This window comes from Macrobrachium rosenbergii, chromosome 4 (genome assembly GCF_040412425.1).
Source record: "Macrobrachium rosenbergii isolate ZJJX-2024 chromosome 4, ASM4041242v1, whole genome shotgun sequence".
Classification (NCBI taxonomy): Eukaryota; Metazoa; Arthropoda; class Malacostraca; order Decapoda; family Palaemonidae; genus Macrobrachium; species Macrobrachium rosenbergii.
Window position 1 is genome coordinate 43,861,932 of NC_089744.1, and position 23,904 is coordinate 43,885,835.

The following is a 23,904-nucleotide window of genomic DNA, read 5'->3' on the forward strand; positions in this document are numbered from 1 at the left end:
AATCCGGAGTCTTAGACTCGCGACCTTGTGTTAATAGTGCCCGACTGGCACCGAACCGTCATTCTCAAGTATTGCTGCAACACCTAACCAAGCCCACACTTACTTTATTGTAATGCCTCTTCAAGGCAGACTAACTGCATATATGCAAAACTTGTACTTCAGTTATTATTAAGAGTGCAAGAAGTATCTCTAGAATTAACCTAGTATTAATTCATTATTTTAAATTATAATGTTATGTTGTGAATGTACTTTGATTGACATTCACCATATGCTGCTTTAACGTAATGGGAATTTAATGATAGAATATGTCATTTCTAGCAGCAAGTACTGTACTTATTATGCGTTAAACATAAATGTCACAATTGATCTTTTGCCTTTATAATTAATTGCTATCTAGAAATTTAAGTTAAATTATAGGGCACCAAAGGGAAGTGAGAGAGAAATAAAGTAAAGTCTATAAGTGAGTTTGCTTGCTGGTAATCATTCTCACCTAATCTAGGGTGTGAATGCTAACTTGGTTGGGGAGGTGCAATGAAGGAAACTTCTTTCCAAGCAACCTCACCCGTTTTACCATAATAACATAGCCGATAGAGAATACAACTCATTTCTTAGCTGATAAAGAATACAACTCATTTTAATTATTTCTTAAGTAGAAGGAACTGTGGGTTTCATTCGTCCCTTCACCAATTCTCTCCTTTCCCCATATGGGTAAGCCTAATCCCTCTCTCTGTTCAAAATGACTGCCTACGATTCTGATTTATAGGTGTGGCCTCTGAAGATGCAAATTCCTCACCGGCATCAGGCAACCAGAAGGGGAGGAGCCAAATTGAAAGTGCTCAGCTATTAGTTCCCGAACATGCGCTTGCTGCCATGACACCTGGGAATGGTGACCTCTCCATGAGGCTTGGCTGAATGCCCATGTGTACGCTATAGAAAACGAGGCGGAGATTGACCTTTGCGCCACCTACCTGGATGCCAAGGCATAATTCCCCAAAGTTATAAATGGACCATGCAACAGCAGTCAGAGAGAGAAGCGCTCAGAACCCCACCAAGGACAGATGTCCTTATTTCTGCCTGTCCCTTGTACTCACAATTGTGTCCGACCTTGAGGTTTGGACAAGTACCTTTTGTAGTGGCATCCCTCATTTCCCTCCCTCCAGCACCGGCGCCCCCTATTGGACGGGGGCATCAATCATCTTGACAAAAGTAATGTACCAGAATAAGGTTTCTTAGTCAGTCACGATCCTGTTATTTCTTTGTCTGATTTATTTCCTCTTTCCATTGTGCAATCACCTTCAGTAATTTGTGTTGAAGCATCAAATGTTAAGGTAATTATGTATTTAGTGTTGAACTGAGTTATTTGGCACCATTTGTGCATTCCCTCAGTTTCCCTTGAGCGTCTTATTATTCTTACAAGTAACCATCTTGCATCTCTTGCAAATCGGCCTTGGCTGTGGAACCAGTCTTGGCTCTATCCCCATGAGCAGTGGCCTTATGCCACCCCTTAACCTACCCATCTGTGATGTCCCTGTTATGAAGACATCATCGGTGTAGACTATTTCCCTTGGGTAGAATTCATTCATTTAGCAAGACCCTGTTAGTACCTGCCCCGTAGTTTTTCATTCTGATCTGTGGTTATTATGTAAATATAATTAAGAGAACCTTTGAGTTTACATAATCTTCCCTCACATGAAGAAGGCCCTAAGCCAACAGTATTTCCTTGGTTTATTCATCTACTGAGTTGCCTTAATCAGTCTATTTAGTCAGATGTTTTAGTAAAATACAGTAGGTTTCTTGATAATGTGAAGAACTCCCTGTGATCATCAGTTGCCACCCAGAACCCAGTAAGTATTGAAGGCAAACACGTAGCAACTCCAATAAACATGGAATACTGTCCCATTTCCTATTTGTCATTTGCAAACAAAGCATAATGCCATCAAATGAGAGAAATCAACACATGTTCTATTAGAACTCAATAAATAACAGAAAATGGGCTAGAAGCAATAGCAAATTTAAACTAAACAGAAAATCACCGAAATATTAATATGGGAAACAAACCAAGCTGTGAAAAATTATTCTTAAAATTTTTGGAGCAAACAAATTTATGGTGACTTGTTTTTATCAAAAATGTGTGTCAACAAAGTCAGCAGAGTGCAGTATATAAAACCTGGAATTGTTATACACGTCACAGCACAATACTAGTATGACAGAATAAATACTTTTTCTTTGCCATGTATCAACATCTGTCAGGTTGTCTCTGTGTCACTGTGATTTCTCATTTTTTAGCAGAACTGATCAGTGGAATTTGAGTGAAATACCTGCGGTAATTCAGATTTATTAATCAACATTGCAACCAGCATGAATTAATATTGCACTTCCAGAGAAACATTTTGGATTTGTGGTGTGTATTGTTTTAGAAACTAAGATTTGGGGTAATGTTTTAGTAACTCTTGAGTTAATTATGGCATCCTTTTGTGCTTGTAACCACAATTATTATTTGGTAAACTGTGCAAAACAATGTTTATTAATAGGGATTAATTGTACTTCATAGCATTAGGAAGCTTTTATGAGAGCAATATACTCTCTCTCTCTCTCTCTCTCTCTCTCTCTCTCTCTCTCTCTCTCTCTCTCTCTCTCTCTCTCTCTCTCTCTCTCTCTCTCTCTCTCTCTCTCTCAGCTCTTTGTATACAGTATTTCATTAATATAGGGTATCGGTAAAGCTAAGAATATATTACTTCAGATAATTAACAGCGTTCTGTATAACATAGGAGCATTGAGATCTTGCTACACCTGCACCTGAATTAAACATACAAAAATGGGAAAGAAAATGGTCAAGATTCATAACAGAAAGGAAGTGAGAGACCTACTGCTGCTTCTTAAAAGGGAGAGAGTGAGAGAACAACTTACATAACCCAAAAAACGGAAATTAAAACCTTTTATTCATCGGAGAGAAGAAATAAATGCAAAGCAAGGAAAATGTGTGACTAGGACAAACCTGGACATATGTAAGATTTTTAAGTCACTTGTATCACTGAAGTATACGTGCTGCAAAATAAAATTCTGGCAACTGAAAAATAAAATTCATCCTTTACAAGGTTTCTGCCTACATCATCTTTTAAATGGTACAGTGTAAGCGCCCCTTTGTGCCTACTTGCACTGTTTTCTGCTTTCAACTTTTCATAGTTCTCTCTTGGTCTCCTCTAGACTAAGTGTCTAAATTCTCAATACACTACCCAACACCCATGACTTTGCCTTGCTCCAACATTCACCTCTCAGTGAGGAACAAATCTTTAGATCAGCACACAAAGGTTTTCAAATCTGACTCGGTTAAACCAATAATCATCATCTAATTCAATAAAAAAATTCTTTAGTCCAGCCCTACAATAGCATAAAATTGCATGGTGGTCTGATTTTGAGTACTTTAGATTGTTAATCAAAATTCTTTCTAATCAATAAAAAAACTGACTACACTAATGGCTCTTACAATGAACCCACAAGGATAATACACCGTGTACTACAGGTATTGCCTGATATGCCCAAAATGTTACCATTACCTTGTCATGAAGATGAGGAAAGGCTCCCACAGCATGGTATTTTTGGCGTACATTTTCATAAGCTGCTAAGTCAAACATTTTCTCAAACTCTTCTCTGGTCATGAAGGTATCAGCATACAGGAATGGGTAACCCCCACATGATTCTGTAAATCTTAATAATAAAAAAAGAAAGATTTATTTTTAGGGCATAAAGTAAAAACTTATAACAGCAACATTCATAAAGGGGATTAACTAAGCAAAAGTTCATCAAAATACTGTACTTACAGTGATCAAAATTTAATTGTTGACAACAAAACCATATTTTTCGGAGCAGATTCATTAATTTAAAATACCATAGGTTATTTCATGTGTTCTGCAAAATCCCAAACATCATGTAACACCGTAGAAGAAAAGTGATGATTAGCTGGTTCTGTTCAGTTTGTACATGTGCTTATATAAGGCCCCTCAGGTCTCTGCTGACTAAGTGGGTCACTTTTAGTGTCGTCTGATGTACCAGAAAAAGAGCTGCAGGATCAGGGGGTGGATGCTTTCGTTAAAGTAATAGATTTGCATTAAAAAATTAATTTTGTTACCAAATAATTACATTTCTTTCATGGCAAACCCATTACTTTAACATACCCTAAATAGCAACTTAGCTGTATGGGTACACAGCTACTGACACTTTGACAAGGCAGAAGGAACCTGAAGAGACCAAAGGAGCTGCTGTGGAAAACAGGCATGAAGAAATCCAAGAGAAACAGTGGGTCACTAAGTAAGTAACTGGGTACTGTCTGGCGTCATGACTGCCTGGGTCACTGATGCTTAACAGCAAATAAAAGAATTTACTGATGGTAAAACTTATTATACATACAAGAAAATAAAAGAAAACTTATTTTATTCTCAGACTTTGAAATGAGATTAAATTATCTTTTGTTGCATTAGTTCAGTTTCTGCAACCAAATAAAAAGCAAAACTGAATTTATAGCTAAAAAGATCCATTATATCCACCTACTGAAAGTGTAATTATTAAAACTTAACTTTGTTGCAGAAGGCCAGCTTCTGCAACAAATTTTAAAATGCCTCTACAGTTAAAATCTACACTCTCTCCAAGAACCTAAACAACACTGCACCTTACATTCCTACCAAGAACCTAAGAGGGAAGTTGGCTTCTAAGATCCCAAGACTAGGGCAGTGGGTCAACAAATGCCTCAAGTCAAGGTGAATGGCAATCATCACAAAAAGACTGGTGAGCACCAGACATCAAGAAACCATGAGTAAGTCATGTGTGTCAGATCCACAAATGACAAAGAGCTGTTTTTCATCACCTGGCCATATTCGTATACTTCCAGAAAGAGATTCACTTGATCTCTTTCATCTTATTCACAGCCACCAAGTTCCATTGTTATTGCCAAGTATTTTTTTTACTGATTTTCTAATACAGTACTTGGTATTAGAGCTTGACTTAGAACTGAATCCTCGAAGCAATTTTGCTGCTTCCTACTTAGCAAGCTTACCTCCCTCTCATTCCACTGAATACCCACATCTGCTAGTATCCACCAATAGTCAACTTATATTCAAGAAAAACTAACCCGGATACTGTACTTCTGCTTTCAAAGATATGGATCACTGCAAAATCTTTCAAACTGAAGGATTAGTAGTTTTGCTCAAATCTGACACATACGCATTATGATATGACGCGACATGATTCTTTTGCGTCATCCAAAATCTGACTCTGTGAAATGGTTGCAAAGTAGTGTTTAACTTTTTTCTATTTCCAATGTCATACATGTCGATAAGTACCGTTTGCGAATTCACGACTAACACCATTTTCCTTATGGGTACAGTATATGAATATGATCTCTTTTATGCACTGGTATATGTATGTAATTCATAATCTAAGGGACATATATTAATTCTGTTTACATTGTTTAGCTCACAGCACTGTGTGATAAGGTTAGCAATCTCATCAATGCCAGTGCACTGAACTTGCTACTCGAAGTGGTCTCCGTACCTACCTCTACAACATACAGCAGTACTGTAAACCTAATTTGCTTGACGGTCATAACAAAATTTTCAAAATAGGAATATGAATTACAAAAACTTTGCTTTGAATTTTGAAGTTTTAGGCTACGTTCAAACTGCCTGAAAGTTGTGAAATGATCTTCCTTACCCTCGTGCATAGGAGATTCTAATATTCGATAGGATCGATGTACTGTTTTCATTATGCCACATTTAAAATTATTTAACAGAGCAGGGAAAATTTCCTTTACACACCATAAGTGTATAATCCTGTAAGCCTTTTTTTTATTTACTTCAACAGCATCTCTCCACAAAATAAAATATACATAAAGGCTTACGTTAGCTTTGGCTAATTTTTCATTCATTAAGAACACTAAGTCCATTCAGACATATTAATTTCTAACTGAATCTCTTCAGACATCCTGAAATTTGTCTTATTCAGACATTAAAATTTTTAACAGCCTTTCAAACACCCTGAGGTTGTCTTATTCAGACATATTAAATTTTAACTAAGTCTATTCAGACATATTTGTCTTATTCAGACACACTAATCTTCCTTCATTCTGAACAATTGAGTGTTTCAGATTTGTCTTATCCAGACATATTAATTTACACCGTCTTTTCAGACACCCTGAGATTTGTCTTATTCAGACATATCAATTTACGTTCATTCTGAACAACTGAGCGTTTCAGACACCTGAAATTTAAGTCTTTTCAGACAACTAGGTCTTTTCAGACACCTGAAATTTAAGTCTTTTCAGACAACTGCATCTTTTCAGACACATTTGATTTTCTAACAGGTCAAGCCCATAAAAGGGATTTTGACAAAGGAAAAATCTATTTCTGGGGGAAGACCTGTGTCACCCAGTGAAATTGGTTCCATCAAGCACATTTCTAGGTATAAGTATTGCTAAAAATACCAGAGAAAAAACTATCTAGAATGCCGGGGTTACTACCCCCAGTTCGCTCAACTAATTTAATAAAAATAGATGTCGGTATGCACAAAGGGTGAGTGTTGCCACTGCCACAGGCCTCCGCCCTGTAGAGATCTCCAATCTCAAAATCCCGGAAAGTGAGGGGCCGTCGCATATCCAACGCCCATCACCCAGCCAACCAACACCTCAGCTGCCATCTTAGCCTCGTTCCAGGTTAGCACCTCCCTCAAGCTGGTATGCCACTCAGGGGGGGAAAGAAGCATAGGGGTGGGTCACTAGGTGACACAGGTCTTCCCCCAGAAATAGATTTTTCCTTTGTCAAAATCCCTTTTCTGGGTTCGACCTGTGTCACCCGGTGAAATCATAACAGAGAATTAATCATACAAAGCTTGGATAAACCCCTTGACAACTACTGTGATGGAGATAAATAAAACTATCAGTAATTACTGAGTTTTAATTACCCAAGAAGCAAAATTAGGACATGATTAATAATACAGGATAAGACCTGGTTAATAACATAGGGCATATATACACAAAATATTGGTTAACACCAAGACACTTAAATGCTAACAAAAGGGAATAAAAGTAATATACAATATGGTCAGGAGTCAGGCTGTGGAGCATGCCTGACCTAAGGATAGACGGCAAGGTGAGTAAACGAGGCAGGTAGGCGAGAGAGGAAAGGGACAGGATAACTAAGATTGCATAGTCTAATCTAGGGCGGAAGGAACAATACTTCCTGCAGCCACTGTGGAAAATTTAAGGGCCTCTAGAGATTTAAGATAGTGGCGTTTGAATACTGATGGTGATTTCCAACCCGTATATTTTTTAAGATCCTCAAAGTTCATATTATAAAAATAATTAGTGGAGGTGGCCACTGCTCGGATATCATGAACCTTAGGTACTGAATCCGGGTTAGCTTGCTTAATAAAATACAGTATTTGTTGCCTGATGGCCTTTAAGGAAAGGGTTCCTCCCTTTTCCCTGACAAAAAGAGGGCCAGACATTATATTAGAAGTTCTATTTAAATAAGCCTTTAAAGTAGTGACTGGACATAAGGACGGATCCTGTGGAAGGGGGATAACCTTCCAAGGGGACCATCTATCTTGTGGATCTTCATTCTTAGCTAAAAACTTGAGATCCGGGGATAGCAGAACTTCTCCTGACAGGAGGAAATCAACAGGTTCGGTTCTCTAGAGAGAGCGGACAGTTCAGAAATTCTGGCACCTGAAGCTAGGCTAATTAAGAATAACGTTTTCCTTAACAGACTCAAATATGAACACTGTTCATTATCAGTGTCCGATGCTAATTTTAGTACGTCATTTAAGAACCAGTTAACCGTGTGGGGACAGGTTGCTGGTCTCAAACGAGCGCATGCCCTAGGGATTGATGAAAAATGAGTCCGTTAAGTTAATATTGAAACCATGTAAAAATATCTTTTTTAAAGCCGACTTGGCTGTAGTAATAGTACTAGAGGCCAGCCCTTTTTCGAATAATGACCTGAAGAACGAGATTGCAAGATTCGTGGTCATCACTTTAGCTTCAGATTCTTTCAGGAATAATGCTAACTTTTTAACTGCTGAATCATATTGTCTGAGAGTCGAGTCCCCTTTGTCTGATTCTAGGAACAGAGTATTAATAGGATCAATATTAGCATCTCTCTGAGCTGCGAATTTCATGTAGTCCATAAAGCCAGGGCATTTAGAATTCTTGAGGAAGCTGACACAGTCCGAGTTTGTACTATTTGAGTCAACTTTGGCCTGGGGATTTGAATACACCGGAGTTTCAACTCTAGAAGAAGAGGAAACCAACTGCTCTTCGGCCAGTTGGGTGCCACCAGGGCCACTTGACCTTTGAATGACCTCAGCTTGTGCAAAACTTTCATCAACAGGTTTATTGGTGGAAACAGATAGATTTTCTGCCACATGTTCCAATCTATTGACATCGCATCTGTGGAGTGAGCAAGAGGGTCCAGATTGGGAGCAATGTAACATGGAAGTTTGTGGTTGCTCTCCGTGGCAAACAGATCTACCTGGAGACCTGGTACCTGATGGCAAATCCACTCAAATGATGTTTTGTCCAGAGACCATTCCGACTCCAGCGGAGTTGTCCTGGACAGAGAATCCGCAATGACATTCCGGACACCTGCCAGATGGGTGGCTGACAAATGCCAACGGTGTTTTCTTGCTAGGGAGAAAATTGCTATCATCACTTGATTGATCCGGCTCGACTTGGAGCCCCCCCTGTTTATACAATGCACCACTACTGCGCTGTCCAGTACCAGTCTGATATGAATCTGTCTGGATGGACGCAGTTTTTTCAGAGTCAGAAATACTGCCATTGCTTCAAGAATGTTGATATGGAACTGGCGGAACACCGTGGACCATGTTCCTTGAACTTTTTTGTGTTGGGAATATCCTCCCCACCCGCTCAGGGAAGCATCCGTGTGGATCACCAACGATGGAGGAGGAAATTGGAGGGGTACTGACCCTGACAAACTCTTGACTGTTGACCACGGTCGAAGTCTTTTCTTCAACACCAGCGGAATTAGGGACACCTTGTCTCTGAATCTGTTGTTGGCTTGTCTCCGCCACACTCTGTTTATGTCTTTCAGTTTGGCTTTCAGAAGCAGGTCTGTTACAGATGCGAACTGAAGAGAACCTAGGACTCTTTCCTGGGTACAATGAGAGGCTTTCCTGTTTTTGAGGAACTGCCTGGTGGCTTTGGCTATTTCCCTCCTTTTGGCTGGCGGAAGAGACAGTTTGTGTGAGTCCAGATCCCATTGGATTCCTAGCCACTGAAATCGAGCCTCCGGAACTAGGCAGGATTTCTCCCTGTTTATTTGAAAGCCTAGGGATTCCAGGAAGTTGATCACTATGGCTGTTGCTCTCCGACATTCCTCGGCGTTGGATGCCCAAATTATCCAATCGTCTAGGTATGCAGCTAACATGATCCCCTGGGACCGCAACTGCTGGACTACTGTTTCTGCCAGTTTGGTGAAGATTCTGGGCGCTATGTTGAGCCCGAATGGCATGACTCTGAATGAGTAAGCTTGTTTTCCTAGTCTGAATCCTAGGTAAGGAGAGAAATTTCTCGCAACCGGGACGTGATAATATGCGTCTGAAAGATCTATAGAGGTGGTGACGGCTCCACGGGGAAGTAGGGTCTGCACCTGCGAGATTGTAAGCATGCGAAATTTGTCGCATTGAATGTATAGATTGAGATGAGACAAGTCTAGGATTACTCTTTGCTGACTGGAGCCTTTCTTCGGTATGCTGAACAGTCTGCCTTGAAATTTCAGGTGTCTCACTTTCTTTATAGCCCTCTTTTGAAGCAAGTCCTTTACAAAGTCCAGGAGGGCTTTGGATGGGGATTGATGGAATCTGACTAGCGGAGGAGGGCCTCTGCTCCAGCTCCATCCCAGACCTTTGGAGACTATGCTGTGGGCCCACGGACTGAAGGTCCATCGGTCCCGAAAAAGATACAACCTCCCGCCTACCTGAGGAGACTCATTGGGCGGGAGAGGGCTTACCTCCTCTACTACCTCGGCCTCTTCTCCCTCGAGAGAGGGAATGTGACGCAGACCTACTCTGAAGGAGGCTCTGGCTCTGCTTCCCCTCGCGTTCCTATTAAAGCCTCGAAACGCCCCCTGGCTTTCAAGCGGCGTTGAAAGCCGGGATGTCACGAGGTTGGAGAAGCAAGGGTATGCTGAGCCGGCTGCATCAGCACAAATTGTTGTTGAGGCTGGGCCTTTGAAGTTGAAGGCTGACCGACCTGAGAGACCGGTACAGCCTGCAGCACAGTCTGGGTGTGAGGTCTTTTGTACCTCCTGAACCTTTTCCCTGATTTGGCTTGAGGTCCGGCGGACTCGGTGGCCTTCCTTTTGAAGGGAGACCCCAGCGGGGAGCGGGAGGCTTTGATTTGCCCTGGTTGCCTCCGCCAGACATTGTTAACTTCATCTTCGGGAAAGATATTGGCGCCCCAAATGGAGCTCCTCATGAGCCTATTGGGTTCATGCCTTATGGTGGCGTCGGCGAAGATGTGCTTCCGACAATTCATCCTCGCCACTATAAAGTCGTACAGGTCCGCCTGGAATTCCGCCAACAGGGGTTTGGTTAGGACCTGGAAGAGAGGTTCTTCGGTGTAGGTCACAGCCGTTGCCTCCGACACAAAGAATGCAGGGAACGACTCAGCCTGCACCTGACTTCGGATTCCGCTTTTAGAAGAACCTCCGGAATCTTGGGAAGCTGTTCACTGAAGAGAGATGAAGCGCACTCGGGGTCGAGTTTGCCCACCGTGAATGTGGCCGGAGCTCCCAACCAAAATTCCGAATCTCCGGGGAAGACAAGAGAAGTGGGATCTGTCTCCCGGAGTTGAGGTAGCGGACAGCCTCACCTACCGAGAACATAGTGAAAGTCCCCTTGAAGGGGGTAAGCTTAGTATTCTCCGCCTCCCACTCCGTGAGAGTGCACATCAGGGCGGATTGTGCCTGGTCCCTAGGGAAGATGACTGTCTCCTTCGGGACCTTGTCTGATCTGATCCAGGCTTCCTCTGTGAGCCTGGCGTAGCCTGGGTAGGGAGGCACCAGGTCGGGTGGAAAGAACTCCAGTTCTTCCAACCTGCGTGTACCCAAGCCCTCAATGGTGAGAGTATCTTCATGCCGAGGAGCATGAAGAGCCAGACGCCAAGGATTTCCCTTATCAAAGGGAGGAAGACTGGAGGCATCCGGAACAGCGTACGTCTGTGCCGCCACTCTGGAGCACATAAACCCGGAGAGCAAGTTCTCCTGGGTTTGCATCCTCTCGGCTAAAGACTTCCAAGAATCATCTGAAGACTTTAAGCCCGAAGCGAGCTGAGAGGAAAGGTCATTCATCCTAGCTTCGACCTTCTTGTCGAGCTTCTGTATGAGAAACTCTGCAAAGGCCCCAGGGTCAAAGTTAGGTTGAGGGGGACTCGCCTTAACCGCCCTGGATCTCGACCCCTTGGTAGGGGGAGTAGCCTTACTAGTAGACGCCACTGGGCTAAGAGCCCGTGACGACCTCGAGGGAGCTGCAGGATTAGACCTTTGAGGCCTAGAGGACTTAGATAAGCCCTTCGTTTTCAAGGTTTTCACCTTGGGGACAGTAGACCTCGATCTGTCCTCAAGGTAAGAAGATTTCTGGAAACCTTGAAAGGAAGAAGAAGAGGAAGAAGGAGAATTGAAAAGGGAACTAGGAACACTCGCTCCCCCTGCCTCACTGAAAGGAGTGTTCTCATATGCCCCAACTCTCAATCGCCCAGGGCGGGAACCACATAGTGGAGAGCGCCAACTAACCGAAAACCATACCCACCGGAGTGGTAACATGGACAATAACAACAAAAGACCCGACTAACCTGGTGGAGACTGAACATAGCGGAACTCATGATTGCATCCCTGGGACAGTGTTCAACGCTCCAGCTATAACTGTGGAAAGCGAGCAAACGAAACACCGCCCGATAAGGGAAAGGTAGCAGAGTGGCGGAAACCTGGCGAACGGCGACCAGACGGGTGGGTAGCACCCTCTGGAAGCCGAATGGAAACTCCCCACGGGGTGCTGAACGCAAGCGATCGGTTTCCCTCTGCTAGGAAGAAGCCTAGGTTGCTCGCCAAAAGCTAACAGATCAGGTAAAGAAGGACTAGGCTACATACACGAAAAAACCCGTGCCACCTTCGATTCCAGCCTACCCTCCAAAACCAAAACATCTTGGCTTGTTCAGGAAGGCCAGGATGAGCACTACAGGTGAGGGGGGGCGGGAAGAGGAACCTCGCATAACCTGGCCACACCCTCCAAAACCGACAGCCTGGTCAGGTGGAAGACTATGAATTGAGGAGACCCTTCACTATTCTAACCTCACCCTCCAAGACCTCACGGCCTGGTCAGGTGGGCTAAGGGGGAAGAGTAACTCCTTCACTAGCCTAACCTCACCGTCCAAAACCTAACGGCCTGGTCAGGTGGGCCAAGAGAGAAAGAGGAACTGCCTCACAAACCTAACAACTCCCTCCAAAACCTCAAAACGGCCTGGTCAGGTGAGCTAGGTAGCATGAGCATCATGAAAGGTGCCTATCCTGTCCAGCCTAACTCTCCGAAACCGATTACGGTACGGTCGAGTAGGCTAGGCTAAACCTAATCGAATAAACTACCTGACATCAAGAGTACTAACATAAAAAAGGGGACCATTCGATGAAAAGTTTTAAAATTATATATACTTAAAGATATATACTGATGAATACAAAATTGACTCAGCGGCAGAGAGGGCCAAACAACAACCGATATACGGGAATCGGGGATACCCAAGATGGCCGCCTCTGATGCCGAATCACATATAAACTAATCCAAGAATAGACATGTCATCCATCCTCGTGCACATCAGTTATGATCATGAGCATAACAATACCACCATCTAGAAGGTACCAATTCGCTGGTGGAGGAAGGAAACCAGTGGAAAAGGGAGAAATTTATGATCAGAAAAAGGGGGAGGGGAATACCTCCATCCCTAGCCTAGATCAGTCAGATACGGGCTCCCTAGCCTCCTATCAGCGAAATGGTAATTTCTACAAATAAGGCTCCAAAGGAATGGAACATGGATAAAAACTAGCAGAACGTCCTGCTAATAACATGCGAAGACAGGGTCAAGCATGGCAGAGGCAGACATGTAAGGTGTCAAAGAAACGAGCAGGTAAAGGTTACTGCTGCTTTATTACAGATCCAGGCGGCATTATATTGCGGCCGACTGGCGCTTGAAATGAGACAATGGAATTGACTGTGACCTTCAATAAACAATAATATGCAAATGCAATTTACAATACGAAATATACAGAGTTACAATATAGAAGTCTTGATGCCTGTGAATGAAGAAACATGGATACACAACTGAGCAGAATTGTATAAATACCATAAAAAGTAAAAATGATTAAAATGCGTGACCTGGCACGTTTTAGGCGTGACTAAGCTTGAAGAAAACGGGAAGTCACCAAAGAAAACAAGCTCATGGCAGACTTAATTAAGAAACACTATCCTGGCCCAGTGGTGACTTTACAGACACAGCCCACGCCCGGCTGCGTAGCATTATTTAACCTGATAACAATATACAAACAGTCAAATAATATGCCTCTGTAATAAAAAACCAAAAGGAAATGGTACTCAACTTAGATGGAGGGAATTCTGGGTGGGTAGACATGTCGAATTCACAAAAATCCAAAAAACACAGCACCAAAGAAAAAACGCGGTGTGTATGGGAAGCGTGCTAAATTGGAATGTTCACAAGATGGCGACCAGGGTGGTGGTTGGCTGGATGCGGAGGATGAGGTTTGCAACGGCCCCTCACTTTTCGGGGTTTTGAGATTGGTGAGTTCTATAGGACGGAGGCCTGTGGTAGTGGCAACCACTCACCCTTGTGTATACCGACACCATCTAATGGCGCTCGATCCAGGGGTCGTAACCCTGGCATTGTGATTAGCTTTTTCTCTGGTATACTTAGCAATGCTTATACCTAGAAATTAGTGCTAATGGATAATTTCACCGGGTGACACAGGTCGAGCCCAGAAAAGCATTATTTCAAGATGTCTACGACATCCTGAGCCCAGCAAAATGAGGACTTCAGATTCTACATGTCTGCTGGAAAGGACATGGGACTATCAGGACAAGCCCTGAGGGAATGGATCCAAGAGAGGGTAGACAGTGCCAAGGCAGAAAGAAAGAGAGGCAGAAAGAGAGGCAGAAAGGCAGGAGAAGGAGAAAGAAAGAACAGCCCAGGAGAAACGAGAAGAGGCAGAAAGGCAGGAGAAGGAGAAAGAAAGAATAGCCCAGGAGAAACGAGAAGAGGCAGAAAGACAGGAGAGGGAGAAAGAAAGAACAGCCCAGGAGAAACAAGAAGAGGCAGAAAGACAGGAGAAGGAGAAAGAAAGACAGGAGAGGGAGAAGGAAAGGGCTCATCAGCTTGCATTGGCAGCTCATGACATGTGCAACACATCCACACTCTCTCCTCACTCAACCCTCAGCAGTGTAGGCACCCTCATAAGAAAATGGGACGAAGCCGAGCCTGAAGCCTGGCTCAATCATATTGTAAAGGTCCTGACGACCTATCAGCCCTCTACTGAAGAAATTTCTCTGATCCTGGGACGGCACCTTGAAGGAAAGGGTGCCATTGCATTCAACGCTCTCCCCCCCCCCTTGAGGATCAATATTTCCATCTCCCACGACAGTATTATACTAAATATAAGTATAATTGGGAGAGCTGCCAACCCTCGACGTCTGCACCTGCTGGAGGCACTCTTCATTGCCGAGAGAAAACTCACAATGAACATGATGCAGGAGGCACCGCTCCTACCCACGAATTCGAGAGGAGCAATGACAAACACCCACGAAATCCACCAAATACCTGAAAATGACAACCCTGGGAATGGAGACGGCCCTGATGAGTGAGGCACCCTTCGAGAAAACCCCTGACTATGAGAGAGAGAGAGAGTAAATAATGACGTCATTCATCCTCAGCCCAACAGCAGCCAAACTACCGATGACGTCAGTCAGCATGACATCACGCAATGGCAGGCCAATGGGAACGCTGGAATGAGTGAAATTCCCAGATTGTGAAGATCTGTCAGGATTGAGCTTCGCCCCGGAAATTTGGCTTGAAGTTCGCTGACTGCAACCAATCAAAATTCGCCATCCATGATGCCCTGCAGAAGCCCATGTATAAATTCGGAAGGACCTAGGCAACCTGCCAGTCCTCTACTAGCTCCCGCTGGAGAATAACAGAAGAGTCTGTCAAAACGCCACAGCAACAAGTGTTTAAGCAACTATATAAGTTATAATATTCTAACTGTATAGAATATATAAAAAAGCAGAATCCAGATTTTTTACTTTTCCCCCATGAAATGACAAATATAGGCGAGCTGTTACCACGCACCTCCAATGGAGAGAAGTCCGCAATAAGGAAAATATAAGAAGTCTTCTATAAAATAAATGCAGCTGAAGCAGCAATAATATTCAATAAAACCTATTATTATTATTATTATTATCATTTTTAGTCAAAGGGGGCCGCGAGAGCCTCATGCAGTTACGTCTGCCTTAGGCAGCGCCCCGGCTAAATCCCTTATCAGAGAACTTATAGCACGGGGTTGGCATGTATTCATTCCAGTTAACAGAAGCTTGTCACTATTGTGATAGGATATCAGGTCTCGGGTGGTCTGCACTTTGACCCCCTATCCACCGCACTGATGAATCAATTCATGGCTAAACATCTCCACTGGTTACACCTTTCCATCTGCGCTTCCGTGGCTAGTTCGAATGAATCGGGTCAAAACGCGACTACGCATCTACTGCGCATGCGCATGTCGCCAACCCAATGTTTTTCTAGCCGCGCTGTGGTGGTGTGTGATAAAATCTTTTCCGTCTTTATTTGAGGGATTTCAACTATATTTGGCATGGAGTCTTCATCTCAGTCAACGGGGAAAAAGATAAATACCTGCCCTACAGCAGTCACAAAATTTAGTCCTGCTTAACTAATATTTTCATGAATTTTTTGTGTCCGAAATGATGGCTTGGGAGTGTCATACCGCTACCCATATTTAGGCTAGGATTCTGCCTTAATTAAGGCGAAAAGCATAGGTTATGGTAGGATTTTTAGATTCAGCAGTATCCAGGATTCTGTCTGGGTCGCCAGTCATACAGATTCAAAGTGATGCCATTCGACCTCAATGTAGCCCCCAGAGTGTTCACGAAATTGACCAAAGTGATCTTAGAACAACTAAGACTACAGGGGGCGAATGTCATGGCGTATCTGGACGACTGGCTGATCTGGGCGGAATCGATAGAAGAGTGTCTAGAAGCGTCCCGAATAATGGTTCAGACCTTGCAGGACTTCGGGTTCCTAATCAATTGGGAAAAACCATGGCTGAAGCCAGAAAAGAAGTTCAGATGGCTAGGCGTACAATGGTGTCTAGAAAGCGGAAAGCTAGCCCTACCAGAGACCTCCAGGAGGTCAATAGTAGATCAAGTAAAGAGGTTCAGAAAAGCCAAGAGTGTTTCCAGAAGGAACCTACAGGTCCTGCAGGGCAAACTACTATTCGCATCAATAGTAGATCCAGTCTTGAAAACAACTTTGAAGGATTTGAACCAGATTCTCATTTTAAAGGCAAACAAATCATTCAGAGACGACAAGGTCCCGATGAAAAGGAGGTGCAAGACAACACTCAAACCGTGGGCATCGAATCAGGCCCTGAAATCTTCAGTCCGGTTAGTCCTGAAACCAGTCTCAGTGACCATTCATACGGATGCTTCATCGAAAGACAGATGGGGGGGACACTCAGATCAGAACAAAGTGTCCGGAAAGTGGTCGGGAGCCCTCAAATCCTGCCATATCAATATCAAAGAAATGATGGCAGTGCTCCTGTCACTCAAGGGACTGAAACCCAAGAGGGGATCTCACATTCAGTTGTTCATAGACAACAAGACGGTGGTACAACGCTTGAAGCGTGGGGGATCAAGGTCAAAGCCATTGAATCATATAGTGCTGGGGATCATGAGATTAGCTCAGGTGAAGAAATGGACTCTGTCAGCATCCCACCTTGCGGGAGCTCAGAATGTCCTAACGGACTCCCTCTCCAGATTCAAAGCCCAGGAAGAGGAGTGGGAATTGGACAGCGGGTCATTCAGCGGGATCCTCCGAGATCACCCATATCTTCAGGTAGATCTGTTCGCAACACGCGACAATCACAAATTACCGAATTTTGTCACCCCCATCACGACCTTCGAGCAGTGGCCAGAGACGCACTATCGCTGGACTGGAACCTGCTGGGAACATTTATCTGTTTCCCCCAACGAATTTATTAATGAAAGTCGTACAACTCCTCAAGGAGTTCAAGGACAGGGGAGTATTGATTGCTCCAATGTGGCCGAACAGCCCTTGGTTTCCAACCCTACAGAAGCTGACTTTTCATCACAAACTACTGCATCTTCCTATTCTTTCCCAGCAGGTTCAAGGGATAACTGTCTACGCCTCCTCCTTTCTGACGAAAAGCCTTCATGTGTGGACTTTCTCAGATCCCTGTGCTTCATGGAATGGTCACCTGAAGTCAGGGAATTCTTAATCATTAATATTAACGGGAAATCCGCCAAACAATATCAGTCAGTGTCGAACAAATTTGTCTCATTTGTTAGGGACCGTAAACCAACTACCATCGATAATAACTTCGTGGGGGAGTTCTTTGTGTTTTTATTTGACGTAAAAAAGTTGGCTTCCTCCACTATTAAAAATCACAAGGCGGCCCTTGTGGTTCCTTTAAGGTACAGATTCAGAGTAGAGGTGCATTCAGAAGTGTTTGAAATGATGATGAAATCAATGGCTCTCCGAAGGCCGGGTGAACAACCATGTGAATTATCATGGGATCTAGATATAGTCTTAGCTGCTCTGAACAGACGTTCAGACAATAATATGAAATTCTTGTTAGAAAAAACATTGTTTTTAGTGGGCCTGGCAATGGGAGCCAGATCAGTGGAGATCCATGCGCTAAAAAGAGGATATTAGTTTTGTTCTTTCGGAAAGCATAAAGTAACTTTTTCATTTGGAGATTTTTTAGCTAAAAACGAGAATCCGTTTCATAGACGGGAACCCATAGTTATTCCTTCTTTGCCCTCTAATCCGAAGCTGTGTCCAGTGGCCACAGTGAAAAAGTACCTTGATCGCACCAACCATGTCACGCAAGGGCCCCTCTTTTTGGTACCAAACAAAAGCACCCCACTTTGCCTAGAAAGCCTTAGAACCAGCACTTGTAAGTTAATTGTAGATCTATGCCCAGGATCAGATCCAAAGTCACATGACCTCCGTAAGTATGCAGCCTCACTTGCCTATTTCGGTAACTTTAGTATGGAGGACGTATCCAAGTACATGGGGTGGTCTGGGCATGGAGTGTTTGTCAAACACTATGTTAAACAAATACGAGGTGTCCAGACTGCGTGCGTATCCCTCAGCAAAGTCGTGGGCAAGAGATAAGGATGCCCAGAAGGTGAATTGGCTGGCAAGAGGAACTCTTCCTTTAAAGTGAGTGAGTGTTTTAAAAACCGGTAGGTTATTTTTTCCTATTATAGTCTATTTCTTTTGCTCTTCACCAATACACAGTTTCTTCGGAGACAGCTTAACGGGTGGGCTGTTACAGCTGTAAAGGGAAAGGATTTTAGATTTTGGTTTGAACCCAAGGGAAGCAAAAAAGCTTTTTTGGTTAAGGACACTGGCTAAAAGTTCATCCTCCCTGTTAAATGATGTTTGACATGACTTTATAAATATACAAAAAGCCTCTTTAAAATGTTCTCTGGTACACCTGCATGAGGCTCTGTAGCTCCTTTGACTAAAAACGGGGTTTGAACCGAAGGGAAATGAAAACCCTATTTTTAGTCTGGGAGCCTTGAGAGCCTCAGACCCTCCCAGTTGGCATTAAGTATATTGGGTTATGCCCACCCCTTCATTTGCAGGGAGTATAACCTTTTAGGAAGGCGCGGCTATTCCTACATTGGGTTGGCGACATGCGCATGCGCAGTAGATGCGTAGCCGCGTTTTGACCCGATTCATTCGAACTGGCCACGGAAGCGCAGATGGAAAGGTGTAACCAGTGGTGATGTTTAGCCATGAACTGATTCATCAATGCGGCAGATAGGAGGTCAAAGTGCAGACCCCCCGAGACCTGATATCCTATCACAATAGTGACAAGCTTCCGTTAATCGGAATGAGTACAGTATGTGCCAACCCCATGCTATAAGTTCTCTGATAAGGGATTTAGCCGGGGTGCTGCCTAAGGCAGACGTAACTGCATGATGCTCTCGCGGCTCCCAGACTAAAAATAGGGTTTTCATTTCCCTTCGGGTTCAAACCCCGTTTATTATTATTATTATTATTATTATTATTATTATTATTATTATTATTATTATTATTATTATTATTATTATTATTTATGAAAGGCTTTCAAAATTTCTTGTGTTCCTTTTTCTCTGTTAGTGAATTCCTTCCATAACTAACCTATATTTTTCATTCTTTCATACATGGAGAGGTAAAAACTCTTTGGTGGGAATTCTTTTTTAAAAAAGAATATATTACATTTAAGATGCAAACTAACTCCAATGTTTTACAAAGAAATATTAAGATGGTACTGAAAAAAAAGGCATAGGTCATCCAGAGATTTTTCATTACTACTTGGTGTGTTCCTTGGATAAGTCATTTCTGGCATTCCAGGTGCTGCATTCCACTTAGGCTCTACTGACCTTGATAACGCCATAAGACAAGATTGGTCTGATCTGTAAAGGTGAGTCTGGCTCCTAGTATGCAAAGTGGTTGACAAGGGCAGATACTGATGGCTGCTGACTGAGAATAAAATCTTGCATTCTAACTGGTTGGTGAGGTCTTCTCATAAGCCAGCTTTTAGCTTCAATTCTTAAATTGCTACTTTCTTGGTGTGATGACTCAGCCCCCAGTATTCTCCAGTGAATATTTTGATTGGCTGAGAGGTGGCATTCTATTTTTTGGAAGTGTAGGTGTTGCTCACACCCAGGAATGCTTGTTCTGTTGTCTCTCTCTGGGTTAGACTTATTATCAGATGTGGGTCTTGTTAGGTCATGGTTATATGGCTGTCTGATGTTGGTGGGCAAGAGGAACATTTCAAGTGTTGTGTTCAGAATGCAAGAAAAGTCTTACTCATGGGGCACCTCAAAGAATAATAAACTCTGGATGGCCCATATTTCATTTCAAATATAGTTACACTTCCTCATAAAACAGTTACTTTAAAAGAATTCCCATCAAAGAATGTTTACCTCTCCACAAATGACAAATGTACGTGTTACTGGCAGAATGCAGTAACAGAGAAATTGGAATCACATGAATGAATGAAAATCTCTTTACAAATTGAAAGCACCAATCACATTTAATTCCATTTTTTAAAAGAGGGTCTTCTACTTATATATCATATTATTATTATTATTATTATTATTATTATTATTATTTAAAAAATTACTTTGTGTGTGTCTTTCCACCCATTTTAAATGGGCCTTAATAATACAACTCTTAACATATGAAATCTACATTTATTACTTACCTTTCCATTTTCCTCATGGCAGCAACAGCATCATATGGCTTTCTTTCTTTTACCAAGCGAGGCACCCCATATACTCCTAAGTCATTGAACATTCCATAGTTAGCACCTGGAACCATCTGATCCTTACGCGGAGATCGTAACTGACCACTGATGAATGCAATGATAATTAGTAAATGCATTTGAATAGGCTACATTTAATGGAAACATCCTAGTTCTTTCAACTAAAATCTTTTGTATAATATTGTATTGCCTTAGCAATTCAGAAAAAAACTTAATACTGTTCCTCAGTCATAAGCAAATCCATTATATTACCTTACTTATTTTAAAATTTATGAGCAACAACATAATTACCTATGAGATTTAAGTTATGTCAATGAAACGGCATGCATAAAAAACTGAAGTTATGTCAATGAAACTGCATGCATAAAAAACTGTTGTATAGCAAGAAGTAAAACCTATAGAACATCAAAATAAACTACTTTCATGCATTAAAATAATATAAAGCATGGTAGAAGTGATTGGTAAAATTAAATTTTTTTTCTTCTCCCAAGTTTTATTCACTTTGTCTAAACTTCATAAGTAGAGAGCTCATTGTAGCCTCTTACCATTCACAAGCCTAAATGACATCAACTTCAAGCTGATAATGAATGGACATTTAACTTAGGGTCCTCTATCGTAAAAATTGATGAAGCTTTTTAAAAACAAGATTAGCTTTTCATAAAACCATTACTTTACAAAAGCCTGTGTGTTGGCGCAATTTCCTGACCCTAAAAGAATATTAGTCTCCTCCATTTCCACCTGTGTCAGTATGCATCTAAATTTGAGAGTGCCTCTAGTAGTGTAACTAGCTATTCTTTGTATAGTCTGTACCAGCTGCATAAATGAGAGGTAAGGAGGGCACTTACCACAAAGTAACAGTTTGTATATGGAAAATTTTTTTGTATTACATTTATTTTATCATACATCTATATCTTGTGATAGCTAGTCAAAGTATAATTTATGAGATTATAATTTCTTATATTTTTTTTTCAGCTCTCCCTTAGTACTGTATGAACTGTTTTTATGTTGCAGTTTTGAGTAAAGACAATATCTCTAATTTTCTGGGGTGTTCAAGGGCCTTGATTTAGTTAAGGGTAATTTCCATATACAGTAGATACTTAGTTTTGGAGAAATAACACACAGAGTGCAGGCTGGACGGAAAAATTGGAGAAAGATGTCAGGTGTCTTGTGCGACCACAGAATCAATATAAAGGTTAAAGGAAGAGTGTATAAGACTGTAGCGAGACCAGCTTTGATGTATGGAGCAGAGACATGGCTGGCAAAGAGAGTGCAAGAGAAGAAATTGGATGCGGTGGAGATGAAAATGCTCAGGTGGATGTGTGGAGTAACAAAAATGGACAGGATCAAATATGAAAGAATATGAACAACTACTAAAGTCATAGACCTATCAAAGAAGGCCCAGGAAAGAAGACTGAAGTGGTATGGTCATGTGATGAGAAGGGATGAGACATATGTAGGGAGGAGAGTGATGCAGGGTACCACCAGAGGTAGGCTCGTGTAATCATTGTGCCTCTCAGCCAAGAGCCGGTTTTGTTGTAAAGAGTCCATGAGGTGTTCACCTCTAATCACTTTGTGTTTTTGCCATCCGAGGCTTAGTGTAGTTGATGTTCAGTCAAAGTGTAATCAGATGATTCAGAAATTAGATTCATATGAAACTGTAACTTTCCGAGACCAATATCACAGGTTTTACAGAATTTGTGAAACTTTTCTTTTGGAGTTGTGTGCCTTGTAGCCAACCACGTGGTCCTTACAGTTATACTTTAGCTTAATGTACGTTAAATTTTCAGAGTCTAATTTTGTAATAAAATTGTAAAAACCCAACTGAATCTTGCTGGACCTTCTGTTTGATGTTTGCAGATTTTTGCCCTTCAGGCCAGGTTATCCCAAGTCAACTAACATCTCGACTCAGAACTAGTGCACTGGAGGTAAAATTCCCGACAAGTACCAAGGATGACCCCAAGAGAGTGTAGCTCTTTTGAGGACTCCCTTGCTACTGAGCATCACCAGTGAGATGCCACCCATGATTCCTAAGAAGAATTCAGGTCTGTCCTAGATATAGAATTGGGTGTGATATGTAAAAATTTCTCATCCTTTAAACTAGAGAATTGAGAGGCTGCACAGTCTGCCCAGGCAGAGTTAGGTTTCTCACCGAAAATCCTAGGTCACGGAAAAGGGTAATAAAAAACCTAATCCCAAAAAGAAGTTGAATCAGTTGTCTAGATCCCCAATGAAATTGGATAATAAGAGACAGCTACTCACTCCTAGAGCTCCGACTGGTAACAACTGAGACCAGGTTTGAACATAAAATCTCAAATCAGAATGTAGTACGGGCACCAATATATGCCCCTGAGAATGATACTAACAACCCCTGGCGAGACACCTCAATGTGCAGCCTTTCACCAGATGGAAAATACCTCATTAATGAAAGGAAAACTTACTGAGGTTGAGCACATCAAGTTTCGAGACAGAGAGGCCTTTCCCAAAACTGAATGGCACTTGGTCTCTCCAAAAGGATTCAGAAACCATTGAAGGAGACGGTTATCCTGCCTAACAATATAGCAATGAAAGCCATAAAAGCAAACTTTTCTCCAGTTTAATGGAAAATATAGTACGACAACAATTGTACAGAACCAATAACCAAAAGTAGATTTTTCCTATGTCAAAACTTTTTTTATATATTAATGCATATTTCATGATTTAATAACACAGACATAAAGCTACTGTCACTAATGTACCTTACCTAACACCATTCTGTGAAAAACATACTCTATGCACACAAGTCATCCAAGACACTTTTCCCTGATGTTTTAACCTCTAGAAAGCTCCTTGAACCAGATTCATTAGATTTTTAAAAAATCTTAGTTATTTTAATGGTTTTCAAATCTGGTGATAATCTCCTGGTATACGTTTCTAGATCCCAACATACGAATGACTTACAACTATTCATACATCTCCCATACATCCCTCCTCACCATAGGATAAATCTTTCACTTTTGATTTTCCTATGCTAACATCTTCACAGTTCCTTGGGATTCTATGCGTATGTGGCCCCAATCACAGCTTGTCCTCACTCTCTAGAGATTCAACTATTGTACAAGACTACTGATTACTTTCTCTCCAGAGCATAACATACGTACTGTACTACCTTTGCTTCCCTCAGGGTATCTTTTTTCTGGCTGGCTGCTCTTCTCGAGGACAACTACCAATCTAAGGCACTCAAGACCTCATCTCCGGAAAGAGAACAAATAAAATCCTCAGAGTC

The 23,904-nt window shown here is 42.1% G+C and overlaps 1 protein-coding gene across 10 annotated transcripts in view; it reads right to left on the reverse strand.

Moving 5' to 3' along the window:
- LOC136833650 (delta(24)-sterol reductase-like) overlaps positions 1 to 23,904 on the reverse strand; it is a 234,321-nt gene that overhangs the window by 82,155 nt on the left and 128,262 nt on the right. For all 10 annotated transcript variants that reach the window (XR_010851557.1, XR_010851558.1, XR_010851552.1 and 7 more), the window contains 2 exons: positions 20,583 to 20,729; positions 3,555 to 3,705 (listed from right to left, as the gene is read on the reverse strand). Coding sequence is in view for 7 of the 10 variants with exons in the window: in XM_067095835.1 (XP_066951936.1) it covers positions 3,555 to 3,705; positions 20,583 to 20,729 (298 nt within the window). In the remaining 3 variants the exon portion in view is untranslated. The remainder of the gene's footprint in view (positions 1 to 3,554; positions 3,706 to 20,582; positions 20,730 to 23,904) is intronic.